Raw genomic sequence first — 12,491 nt, forward strand, 5'->3', positions numbered from 1 at the left:
ATCTTTGCCGGAAGTGACAACAGCCCTACGCAATGTTAAGAAATAAAGCATAGCCATTTGCTGATCAACTATGGGATAGCAGTCATAAACATATATATCAGCTGCAGTTACAATAATAATAATCCATCGATCCATTTTCTGTTCCGCTTATTCCTCATTAGGATCATGTGGGGTGCTGGGGACTATCTCAGCTGTCTTCGGGTACGAGGCGGGGCACACCTTGAATTGGTTGCCAGCCAATCGCAGGGCACACAAAGACGTACAACAGTCACTCTCACACTCACACCTAGAAATAATTTGGAGTGCTCAATCTGCCTGCCATGCATGTTTTTGGAGTGTGGAAGGAAACCGGAGGACCCGGAGAAAACCCACGCGGGCCAGGGAGAACATGCAAACAGGGAGGCCAGACCAGGACCCGAACAGGCTACCTCTGCACTGTGAAGCCGGTGTGCTAACCACTCGACTACCGGGCCGCCCATATAATAATAATAATAATAATAATAATAATAATAATAATAATAATAATAATAATAATAATAATAATAATAATAATAATAATAATAATAATAATAATAATAATAATGTTCATGTTGCTTTATAACGTCAGTGTGTAGCTGTAAACCCACCCTGTCGCTTTTTATACTCGTAATGTCCACGCGAGGGATATTTCTTGACAACAAGAAGCGTTCCAAGTCCACCTCCTTGATACGACGCCGAGTCCGAGTCATCTCTCAAATGGAAGCGCTCCTGCTTCGACATTAGCCAAGCTGATCCGGAAGTACATAAACGCGCATTAAAAATATTGTGAGATCTCGCATTCTTTGCGAGGGAATGCAATGTGTGCGACAGAATGAAAAGTTTGCGAAAGAATGCAAAACTTTGTGAAGGAACGCAAAGTGTCTTTTTTTCTTCGATGTTCTCTTTGGGCCTCCATAGAATTCAACACTAGATGGCAGCACAATAGTTATACAGTATTGGGAATACTGTGAAAGAAGCTTCTGCATAAAGAGAGTGCAAAGAATTCTTTCCGGTGAAGCTCTCGCACTAAAAATGGCGGACACGTGCGGCCAAGTAATATTGGGATCCGGGCTCACAGTCCTGTCTCATCCTTTGATGTACATCAAAGTATTAGTTCAGGTAAGAGGGTTTCATTTGGCTCAGATGGCATCTGCTAGAATGTCTTTATTTGCCCAAATGCTGTTACAATAGCATATAATGCTATATCACATTTACATTTTTGAAATGGTTGAGAAAACAGCATATTTTACACAACGCCTTCACAAACAGTGTTGTCTGCACGGCGACCACTAATCTTTTACAGTTTGTTAATGTGTCCGTTTTGACCTTATCACGTGTTGGTTCTGAGAAGTCGGGTGGAGGTGAGGTTGGCGAAACAATTTGATATCGAATATACAGTAATCTTGGAACCGCAATGGACCATAATTAAGTATGTCAGTTACGTAGATTATTCGCGTAGCGTTACTTTGTGAACATTTGTCAACAAAATTATGCGAAATGTGCGTGTGGTGAGTGTGCGCAGGATTACGAAATCGTTACTTTGCCACAACATTGTGCGATGATATGCATCAAAGCAGAAGCTATATACTGAATGGCAGTGGAATATGTATTAGACGAAGATATTTTTTTCAACGTTCAACAAATCTCGCCGCACTGAAGCGACCCACCAGAAAACTGGAGCAAGTTGGTCAACAATTCATTTCAAAATAAACAACATTTTAGTCTTATTTTACCTACATCGAGCCAATAACCTCAATATAATAAATGTAGTATAAAAATAGTCCACAGATAACAATCCAAATTATTTGTAGCATAATCTTTTTCTCTACCTTTTTCTTCTTGTCCAAATTCTCTTCACACATACTGTCAAACAAAATATTAACTCATTCACTGCCAGACATGCAACAATTTGTCCAGTGCTAGGGTTTTTTCATAATTTTCACTTTAATTGCAGGACTCCCACAACACAGCATTAGGAACCTTAGACTCTTTCGAATGAAAACAAGTTCATTTCTAGCTGATTTGGTTCTGGAGATAGTGGCTGTTAAAATCAGGCAGTTTTTTTGCCATTTGCCCGATTTTTCTCAAAAAGCTGAGAAAAGTAGCTATTTCTGCAGACAAGCAAATTCAAGCACAAAAGTGATCAAGGGCCACATTTTTAACTTTGAGTGAAACCTCAAACACCTGGACAGTTGTTTACTTCTATGAAACAACAAAAGAGAAAAGACTTTTGATGACAAAACTGCATTTATTTAGATTTATAACAGATTCAGAACCATAAACACAGAGCAAAAATAATCTATTTTATCAGATGTGTGCATGTGTTTGAACTACAGTGAGACCTCAACCTCCGAACATAATTGGTTCCCAGTGTGTGAGACGAAAAGTGTGTATATCAAAATCTTTTTTCCCATAGGAAACATTAAAATGGCAATACCGTATTTTCACGACCATAAGGCGCATGTAAACGTCTCAGATTTTTTTTGAAAATGTGCGGTGCATCCTCTAGTGCGGACGTATTAGAGGCCACCATGAGGCGGACGTGGTAGAGAACATGGGGGGATGTGTGGGCGTGGTTTGTGTATACAAGAACAGGTATGTGCTTCATGCAGAACATTGCTGTTTTAACAACTCAGAAAATGGCAAAGAGACATGGTTATGAAGCTCAGTTTAAACTGAAGGCTTTCTTGGTGCTGGCGTTTTATGAAACTGTGCCATTTTTCCATCCGGGCCAGGGCTACGGCAGCGTAGCAACGTCCGGCGAATTACTCTGAAAAGCTGGCGAAAAGGCTTTGTTTCCTGTTGTGCTTGGCTGCCATGCTAACGGAGGGAAATTCCTGCCGATGGTGATTTTTAAAAGAAAGACTTTGCCTAAAGAGACATTTCCAGCAGGCGTCATTATTGAGGCAAACGAAAAGGGGTGGATGTTACGCCACATTTTGCCAATGGATTGTGGATGTTTGGGGTAACGTGTCTGCTGGCACGGTGGTTCGAGCTTTCGGAAAAGCCGGCATAATTTCCGAGGAGCTGCACAGCACAGAAAGTGACTGACTGGCCACGTTGGTTTAGCGCAGCTGTTCGATTCTGAGACAGAGGATGAGGACTTTGATGGGTTTGATTACTGACTGTTACCGGTAATGTGCTTGTTTTTAAAATGCCGACGCCTATTGAGTGATGATTACAAAATGTTCTTACTTTGTAATTAATAAATAAAGCACTACCAAACTCAGTTTTGCTCACGATCTGTTTTTATAAATACGCACACTTGTATGCCTGTGTGTTGTTGTGAGGCGGATGTACGTATAGCAGTAGAGGATATGTACCGGTATATAAAACTTGCGTCCTTTCATCCGGTGCGCCCAATGTGTATGTTAAATACAGAAATGGCACACACAAATGAGACTGCGGCTTTTCACACGGTGCGCCCTTTGGTCGTGAAAATACGGTAATCCGTTCCCGGGTTCCCATAAAATATACTTTTCAACTAAATAAGCCTTAAAGGACAACCGACGTCTCCGGACAAGTTGTGTCCATAATTTGTAAAATGGCTTCAAATGATTTCTACTGAGCGTATTTTACAAAGATTCCACCGCATATAGCTATATTTTACGTTTTAAGACTAGCGCTGAATATTCAGGAAGTCTTGTTTTTGAGTTGGGGACGAGTCCGTACGTGACGTCACTGAAGGACCGCCCTTGACTGTAAAAAAGACTCATTGTAGCGGTCCTTCCATTACGTCAATGTATTTTGCTGTACCTGTTTAGTCTGGGGCCTCGTGTTACACCCAAAAGCCGCCAGGAGGCCAGAAGAGGGTGTCCATATTAGGAATTTATCAGCCTGTAGAAACGCAGGTGGCCACAGGAGGTCACCATTTTGTGCCTCTTTTTTTGGGTGAGAGATTTTCCCCCAATGTTGCAAAAATAAATTCTTTAATTGATTGCAAACATGTATGCTTTCCTCTTCAGAACTATTTGAATCATATTCATAACTGGATATGTAACAAGAGAGCATATTCTCCGAATCTGAAGCCATTGTTTTGATTCACTAGCAATGCAAGACGTCTTGGCGTGATGTCACGAACTGGGGGCGGGACTTTCTGAAAATGCACAATTCGCAGCTCAATTTTTTGCAGATTTTGGACATTTTAAGTCATTTTTATTGGTGTTTTGCATTTGACTAAAAATATCATACTGCGTGTTTTGGGTATTTTAGATGGTATAAAACGTTTTTTCTGGTGTCAGTTAAAAAACAAAAAAGTGACGTCGGTTGTCCTTTCCCAATTTTTTTCCCATAGGAAACCATTAAAATGAGAATAATCCATTGCCAGGTCTGCATAAAATATAATTTCAACTAAATACGCCTTAAAACTACACACAACATAGCTTATTCTATGTATAATAAATGTGCTATTGTATTGTAATGAATGAAATACACTGCATTGTATCATAAAGTCGCTTTATTTACATTTGTGATGGTCATTGATGGCTTTATGGAATGGTGTTGGAGGTCGAAGGTCAAAGGGAATTGCTGTTTGGAAAGAGAGGCACATTACATGAGGACTGTAATTAAAGAAATAAACTGTGCTGTAAAATAAAGTTTTATTTACCTTTTTGATGGTCGTTGATGGCTTATGGAAGGAGGTCACCTTCCTCAAAGACTGTTGGTAACTTAAGACTCCTCATCATAAAAACCTCTTAATTGACACCTGTTGCTTTCTGACTTGTAAGGTCTTACTAAGCTGAGGCATTACATTATTGTTCATCATGTTGATGATTGTCATAGCCACAGTCTTTTCTGAACGGAACTGTTCGGTAAAACCCAGCACATCATTCCACTTTGCCAACATTGCCTTTATGATCTCACTTGATGCTGCAGCCATCTCCTCCTCAGATGTTCTCAAACCATCCGTTACTGGCTTTAAAATCCTCAATAAGCGCTGAATTTCCAGGTTGGCGCATGGCGACATCGGCGTGAATTAGCCGTGTTTTTTCGCATAAAATAGCTTTACTCACGCTGTCGCCGGATAGCTGCTTTTCGTTAATCCAAATTAACAGAAGTTTTTCAACTTCTTCAATTGCCCGAGACCGTCGCTTTGAGAGCACGGAAACACCTTTTGCAACAAATGCACCTTTGATGGCTTTTTCTGTTCCGGAGAATGGTAGCAATGGTTGACTTAGCATAGCCGTGCTCGGCCACTAAATCAAACAAACGCACACCTTGTTCGTGTTTTTCAATTATCTCCTTCTTCACAGCGACGGTGATTTTATTTTGTGTCTTCTTGGGCTGAACACGAGCCTGTGGTGGTTTTTTTTTTTCGGTCCCATCATAGTAAAATAATCAGCAAAAAGCTCAAAGTAGGCGATCGACGTGTGCATTCAATGAGAGGGGGTGTGGAAAGTAGCGCCGGCTGGAGCGCTGTTCGGTCGCGTGCTTCCGCCGAAGATCACTCCGCCAGATCCGAAGGTCGTGTGCTTTGGTGTTCTTCCGCCAAAGATTACTCCACTAGCCGTGGTGGGTGTTTATTATGAAAATAGTGCTTATTATAAGGTTTAATTTTCCTAAATTTGACGTTCGTAAGATGAAAAGTTTGTAAGATAAGGTGTTCTGTAGTTGTTTTTAGTGTGGGTAATACTTCTCCATCTGCCTTTTCGCAATCTCTGTGGGAGTTGGGGGGGATACTTCACTTCGACCAGGCTCTGTAGAAATATTCACGAACATCGTCATACTGTACCATTTTCATCTGTGCTGCTTGTAAATGTGACTAAAATGCTTCACCATGATCGCAGCTCTCCATTAAAACACAGAACGGAACGAGGCGATTGGAGGCTCCATTTTTTAGCAATGTGCAACTGTTGCCACCTTGTGGGAGGGAAATACATTACATACAGTTCTGAAATCCACACACAACATAGACCGGGACTTGATTTTCACTCTCCCGCAAAAAAAAAAAATGAAACCCGAATAAACTCGGGCATGGCGTTCTACGTCATATTTTCAATTCCTGAGTAAATTTGTGAATGGCAGCGGATGAGTTAATATAGTTAATGTTTGCAAAAGTCATCTTCGAATTCTTGTCAAATTCAAATGCAAATGGTGAAATACAGATTAACTTCAGAATCTCTAAGCCACCAATGTAGATCGGCAACACCGTACGTCACTAATTTTAAATCATTTCTTCTTCTTTTCCTTTCGGCTTTTCCTTTCAGGGGTCGACACAGCGAATCAGTGTCCTCCATCTCACCCGGTTTTGTGCACCCTCTTCTTTCACACCTTCATGTGCCCTTTGACAACATCTAACTTTAAAGGGCAACCGACGTCACTTTTTTGTTTTTTAACTCACATCAGAAAAACGTTTTATAGCATCTAAAATACCCAAAACACACAGTATGATACTTTTAGTCAAATGCAAAACACCAATAAAAATGACTTAAAGTGTCCAAAATCTGCAAAAAATTGATCTGCGAATTGGGCATTTTCAGAAAGTCCCGCCCCCAGTTCGTGACGTCACGCCAAGACGTCTTGCATTGCTGGAGAATAAAAACAATGGCTTCAGATTCGGATAATATGTTTTCTTGTTACACATCCAGTTATGAATATGATTCAAATAGTTTGGAAGAGGAAAGCATACATGTTTGCAATCGATTAAATAATTTATTCTGTGTCATTTTGAGGCGCACGGGCGGGGGGAATGTCTCACCCAAAAAGAGGCAAGAAAATGGCCACCGAGCTGTGAGGAATGAATCAGCCCGTTTCCACAGGCTGATACGTTCCTTCCATGGAGCTTGGCCTCCCTCTGCTGGCGGCTTTTGGATGTAACACAAGGGTTTCAAAAAAAAAACAGTACAGCATAATACATTGACGTGATGGAAGGACCGCTACAATGTGTCTTTTTTTTACGGTAAAGGGCGGTTCTTTTCTGACGTCACGTGAGAACTCGTCACCAACTCAAAAACAAGCGTTCCTGAATGATCAGCGCGAGTCTTAAAACGTAAAATATAGCTATATGCGGTGGAATCTTATTAAAATACGCCCAGTAGAAGTCATTTGAAGCCATTTTACAAATTATGGACACAACTTGTCCGGAGACGTCGGTTGTCCTTTGAAGTACAACCGACACCATTTTGTTGTTTCCTAACTGACATCAGAAAAACGTTTTATAGGATCGAAAATACCCAAAACACACAGGCTGATATTTTTCGTGAAATGCAAGACACCAATAAAAATGAGTTGGTGCCCCAAAACTACTTCAAAATGACCCCGGCGATGGCGAGTTTCAGAAGGTCCCGCCCCCTTGTTCGTGACGTCACGCCAGGACGTCTTGCCTTGCTCGAGAATCAAAATAATGGCTTCACATTGGGAGAATATGGTTTCTTGTTACTCATCCAGTTTTTAATATGATTCAAATAGTTCTGAAGAGGAAAGCATAAATGTTTGCAATCGATTAAAGAAGTCATTCCGTATCAATTCGAGCCGTCAGGACTCCAATGTAGCGTCAGCTCCATTGGAAATGGGCTGATTTGTCTGCTGGGATTGTGTGTCAACGAGTATCAAATAGTAGTCATGGTGTAACACACAACGATTCACCATCGCTTTATGTGTGTTCCTTCTAATTTCGCCATCAACATGGATAAACACGAAGTTTTCAGACCAAAAAAAGTAACCAAAATGCATTGTGTGTCGCTTTCTCGGTTAGGGGTGTTCCTGATGTGACGTCACGTCAGGAATCTTCACCAACTCGATTACAAGACTTCCTGAATATTCAGCGCAAGTCTTAAACCGTGAAATATAGCTACAGTAAAGTCTCGTTATATCGATATCGTTTATATTGGTAATACTGCTTATTATGATACTATTTTCACTTCCCAGGCACATTTCTTGTCTTTTTATGTATAATTAGTTCCGTGTAGTACGATTCGTGGTTTTTACGATAATCCGGTTACTACGGCGCTCTTTTTCATCTCGCGCCGGCCATTTTGCTATGTTTATATCGATGCAAAAGATATTTAAGATGAATCGATATTTGCTTAGGGGTTTCTATACAGTACCACCATTATCGAAATCTGTATTGGTCGCTGTATTGGTCGACTTGGTCACGTGAGTTTGTTATCTGACCAGCTCCCGTGTAGCAGACAGCTGATCTGCTACATTTCATTTAATTTTCAGACACTATCTCGTGTGTAGCAGACAAGATTGAAGTGTTTGTGTTAAAAGGTAAAAATGGGAAGCAGAAGAAGATTGATGACTTTTTTTTAAATTGCATACATAATACAGTAAGATGTAAGCGTTGCAGTTTCCCTGTTGTGTTATGTACATGCCCACTGTACTGTATATGAATGCAATCGTTTTTTGCAACAATGTTTCTTGTTTTGTCTGCTGAAGCGTGATGATTTTGAAAATTACTGTACATTCCATACTGTGTATTAAAGGACAACCGATGTAACTTTTTATTCAAATGCAAAACACCAATAAAAATAACTTCACGCCAAGACGTCTTGCATTGCTTGTGAATCCAAACAATGGCTTCAGATTCGGATAATATGCTTTCTTGTTACACATCCAGTTATGAATATGATTCAAATACACTGTAGTTCTGAAGAGGAAAGCATACATGTTTGCAATCGATTAAAGAATTATATGTGCCATTTTGAGGGAACATTGGGGGAACATCTCTCACCAAAAAAAAGGCACAAAATGGTGAGCTCATGGCCAGCTCCGTTTCTTATATGGCGCTTGGATGCCCTCTTTTGGATTGGATTGGATATGCCTTTATTAGTCTCACAGTGGAGAAATTTACATTTCACAGCAGCAAAGTGATGAAAGGAATGCAGTTCGGCGCAGAAAGGATATATCGACAGTACGGTTATATCAACATTTTTTCTAACTCCCGAGAATATCGATATAACGAGACTTTACTGTATATGCAGTGGAATCTTTGTAAAATACGCTCAATAGAAGTGATTTGACAAATTATGAACACAACTTTTCGGAGGCGTCGGTTGTCCTTTAAATCATTTCAAATTGGGCAATTGCTGAAAAAAATAGAACTGCAAAAACCATTCAAATTTACAAAACTTTAAAAACTATAGGCCTATGTATACCATCTACCACAATTCCCTAAATTCAATGAAAAAAATGTGTCAATAATAGATACGTCTGTGTAAGCTCTGTCGTACAGGAGTGGTCCATCGATGAAAAGGTTTCTTCAGCCATCATCTGTACTACTTTGAAGGTGTCAGACTTTATCAACATCGCAGGGATAATACTAGTGCCCCTCAATCGGCAGTACATGTGCACCTAAAAGCTAGCAACCACTCCTTTGACAACAATGAGGTTAAAATCTTAGCGAAAGAACATAGATGGTTTGAAAGGGGAGTAAAAGAAACGATTTTCATAAAACAACAAAATCCTTCATTTAACCGATATGGTGGGATGAGTTTCAATTTGGATCGTTCATACCATAGCCTGCTTAGGCAACATAGGATTAGTAATACTGATGAGGTTATACCGGGGGAAGTGGGGCAATTAGGCCAGTCGTTAGTCAGAACAATCAGTGGAACTGCAGGGAGTAGTCCTCTGCTCCCCCCAACCTGAGAGCAGGGACCTATCATAGCAGAGTCCGGCACCGCCATGTCTGGACAGTAGGGATATATATATATAGGGCCTAAACTACCAGTAAGACTTTAGTTTGCTGACGAATTTTCTTGGATAAGAAGCGAAACGTCCGATACCTTCAAAGAAGTAAAGATGACGGCTGAAGAACCCTTTTCATCAATAATAGATAAGAAAAATCAATAGAAAAACAAAAGCTACCATACTCTCTGGCAGTCAGCATGGATTTAGAGGTAACCATGTTAAATTATTGATTCAAAGATTAAACGAAACCCACAATATGACTTGATTAAGAAAAAAGCATTAGATACCATAAATCACCATATATTGATCAGTATATTGATCACTAAATTGGAGCATAATGGTTTGAGGGATATAGACTTGAACTGTATTTGAAACAAGAAGCACTCATGGTTCGACAGAAAATGTGAAGACGCGACAGAGAAACCTAGATTCCATTTAGATCAGTTTTGATAATGGCAATGCAAGATGGCCACTAGATTTGTTCTGGTGGCGTTGATCTGTTCTGAATCATACAATGACGTGTAATTGTCAAATGGTTTATTAGCATTGTAAATTAGTGAATGAATCTGATTTTGAGAAGGACTGAGCAAACAAAGTTGAGATGATTTAATCAGATAAATATTTCTTGTTGATATTCATAGGTTGGACACGAGCCACTCCCTCCTACACTTGGCACAAACATATTTGGCAGGCAGGTTTACCAGTTGCCTGGGCTGTTTGCTTATGGTAAGTCTTATTTTGAAAAGCCTGTTTCATACACAAATCTTCAGGTTCAATTGGGATTTTGATCATTTTAATGTTTTTGATTGCATCGCTCATGGTATGACCAGAATGTTATTTTAAACAGATTCTTTTCTTACCGACAGTGTATTGTAGGTGTTTCAAATACCTGACCCGGAAGTATACGCCGAAACATGTCAGGTATTTGAAACATCTACACTGTAAGAAAATAATGTGTTTAAAATTCGATATCAAGTAGACAGGATGTACTTAATACAACTATGACCAGAATGTGTTTTCTGTTTTTTTTCTGCCAAATAAAAATCAAAGCAACACCACACATAAAACACACAGAAGCCATTGTTCAGATCTTGTCTGACCGACACCACTTCGAATAACACATATATGCTTTTCTTTTTTGAAAAGCCATTGTGACATAATAATCATACTCATCTTAATCATAACAATAATCATAACCATAATCATCGTCATACAGTGATACCTTGGCTTACTAACTTAATTGGTTCCCCAGAAAGTGTGTGTATGGCAAAAAGTGGATATTCCAAACATTAATTTCCCATAGAAAACAATTAAAATTAGAATAATCCGTTCCTAGGTCCCCATAAAACATAATTTTCAACTAAATAAGCCTTAAAACTACACAGGATATACCTTATCTTATGTATAATAAATGTGCTATCGTATGGTATTAAAATAAATAAACGGTACTGTATAATAAAGTCATTTTATTTACCTATGTGATGGTCGTTGATGGAATGCATAGCTTTTTGCATAAAGTGTCTCAAGGAGCTCTGGGTTGTACATCTTAGAGGTTGGGATATTGCAATAGCAACAGATGTAGGCAGAAAAACTAGAAACTTCATTAATAGCTGACTCCTTTGCTTGTATGTTCTCTCAAATCGTACAAATGGCTTGTGCCGGTTAGTTGTGGAGCCTGATTGATGGGATATTTTAACCTTGTTTTCTACACTCTGCCTTTGAACTATCAATAAAGTTGAAACAAGTACAAATTTCACTGTTTTCTATCCATTTTCTCACCATTTCACTTTTGTTTTTTGTCTTGTTTCCCTTTTTTGTTTCAAGCTCTGTCGTCTCCCTGTCGCGTGTGTGTGTGTGTGTGTGTGTGTGTGTGTGTGTGTGTGTGTGTGTGTGTGTGTGTGTGTGTGTGTGTGTGTGTGTGTGTGTGTGTGTGTGTGTGTGTGTGTGTGTGTGTGTGTGTGTGTGTGTGTGTGTGTGTGTGTGTGTGTGCGTGTGTGTGTGTTTCTGTAACCCCTCCTCCCACTCACTGCTGCGTGTGTACTGCTGCGTGTGTCCCGTGCCTCCTCTGCCACGGCTCTTGACCAATCACGTGCGGCTTTAACCGAAGACTGGGGGAGGGGAACAGAGGGATAAAAACTGCTGCCATTTCAGAAGCTCCAAGAACCAGCTCGTTCGCGAATAACACATCACTCATTGTGGCGCTCAGTGTGTTTCCCGAGAAATAGTTTGTATGCCAAGATTATATTCTCCCGAATTTAACATTCGTAAGGCGAAAAGCTCGTTGGCTAAAGCATTCGTAAGCCGATGTATCACTGTAATAACATATTCAATTTGGAAGCACTTTTTTTAGACCCTCAAGTACAATCTCCATCAACATTAAAGGACAACCAACACCATTTTTTTGTTTCCTAACTAACATCAGAAAAACGTTTTATAGCATCTAAAATACTCAAAACACGCAGGCTGATATTTTTGGTCCAACGCAAAACACAAATAAAAATGACTTAAAGTTGCCCAAAACTGCCACTAATGATCTCAGAACTGGAGCGATTCAGAAAGTCGCCCCAGTTTGTGACGTCTCGTCAGGATACTCCTTCACAAACTGCCTTGCTCCAGAATCAAAACAATGGCTTCAGAGAGTTCAGATTCAGAAAAAGGTCATTTCTTGTTACTCATCCAGTTATATAATGTTAAGCAGATTCCTTACTTACAGACAGTGTATTGTAGGTGTTCAAATACCTGACATGTTTCGGCGACTACTTCCGCCTTCGTCAGAGTGTCACGGATGTTTCTGTGACGCGCCATTTTCAGCTGGTGTTGCTATGAGGGCGTGACCTACC

At 39.9% G+C, this 12,491-nt stretch overlaps 1 protein-coding gene across 2 annotated transcripts in view; it reads left to right on the plus strand.

Moving 5' to 3' along the window:
• Positions 1-1,021: 1,021 nt before the first annotated feature.
• mtch2 (mitochondrial carrier homolog 2) overlaps positions 1,022-12,491 on the plus strand; it is a 51,072-nt gene continuing 39,602 nt past the window's right edge. For both annotated transcript variants that reach the window (XM_088991749.1, XM_088991751.1), the window contains exons 1-2: positions 1,022-1,137; positions 10,293-10,377. In XM_088991749.1, coding sequence (XP_088847875.1) covers positions 1,051-1,137; positions 10,293-10,377 — 172 coding nt within the window. In that variant the 5' untranslated portion in view covers positions 1,022-1,050. The remainder of the gene's footprint in view (positions 1,138-10,292; positions 10,378-12,491) is intronic.

The sequence above is a fragment of the Hippocampus bargibanti genome, linkage group LG03 (genome assembly GCF_051943395.1).
Source record: "Hippocampus bargibanti isolate YZ-2025 linkage group LG03, ASM5194339v1, whole genome shotgun sequence".
Taxonomy (NCBI): Eukaryota; Metazoa; Chordata; class Actinopteri; order Syngnathiformes; family Syngnathidae; genus Hippocampus; species Hippocampus bargibanti.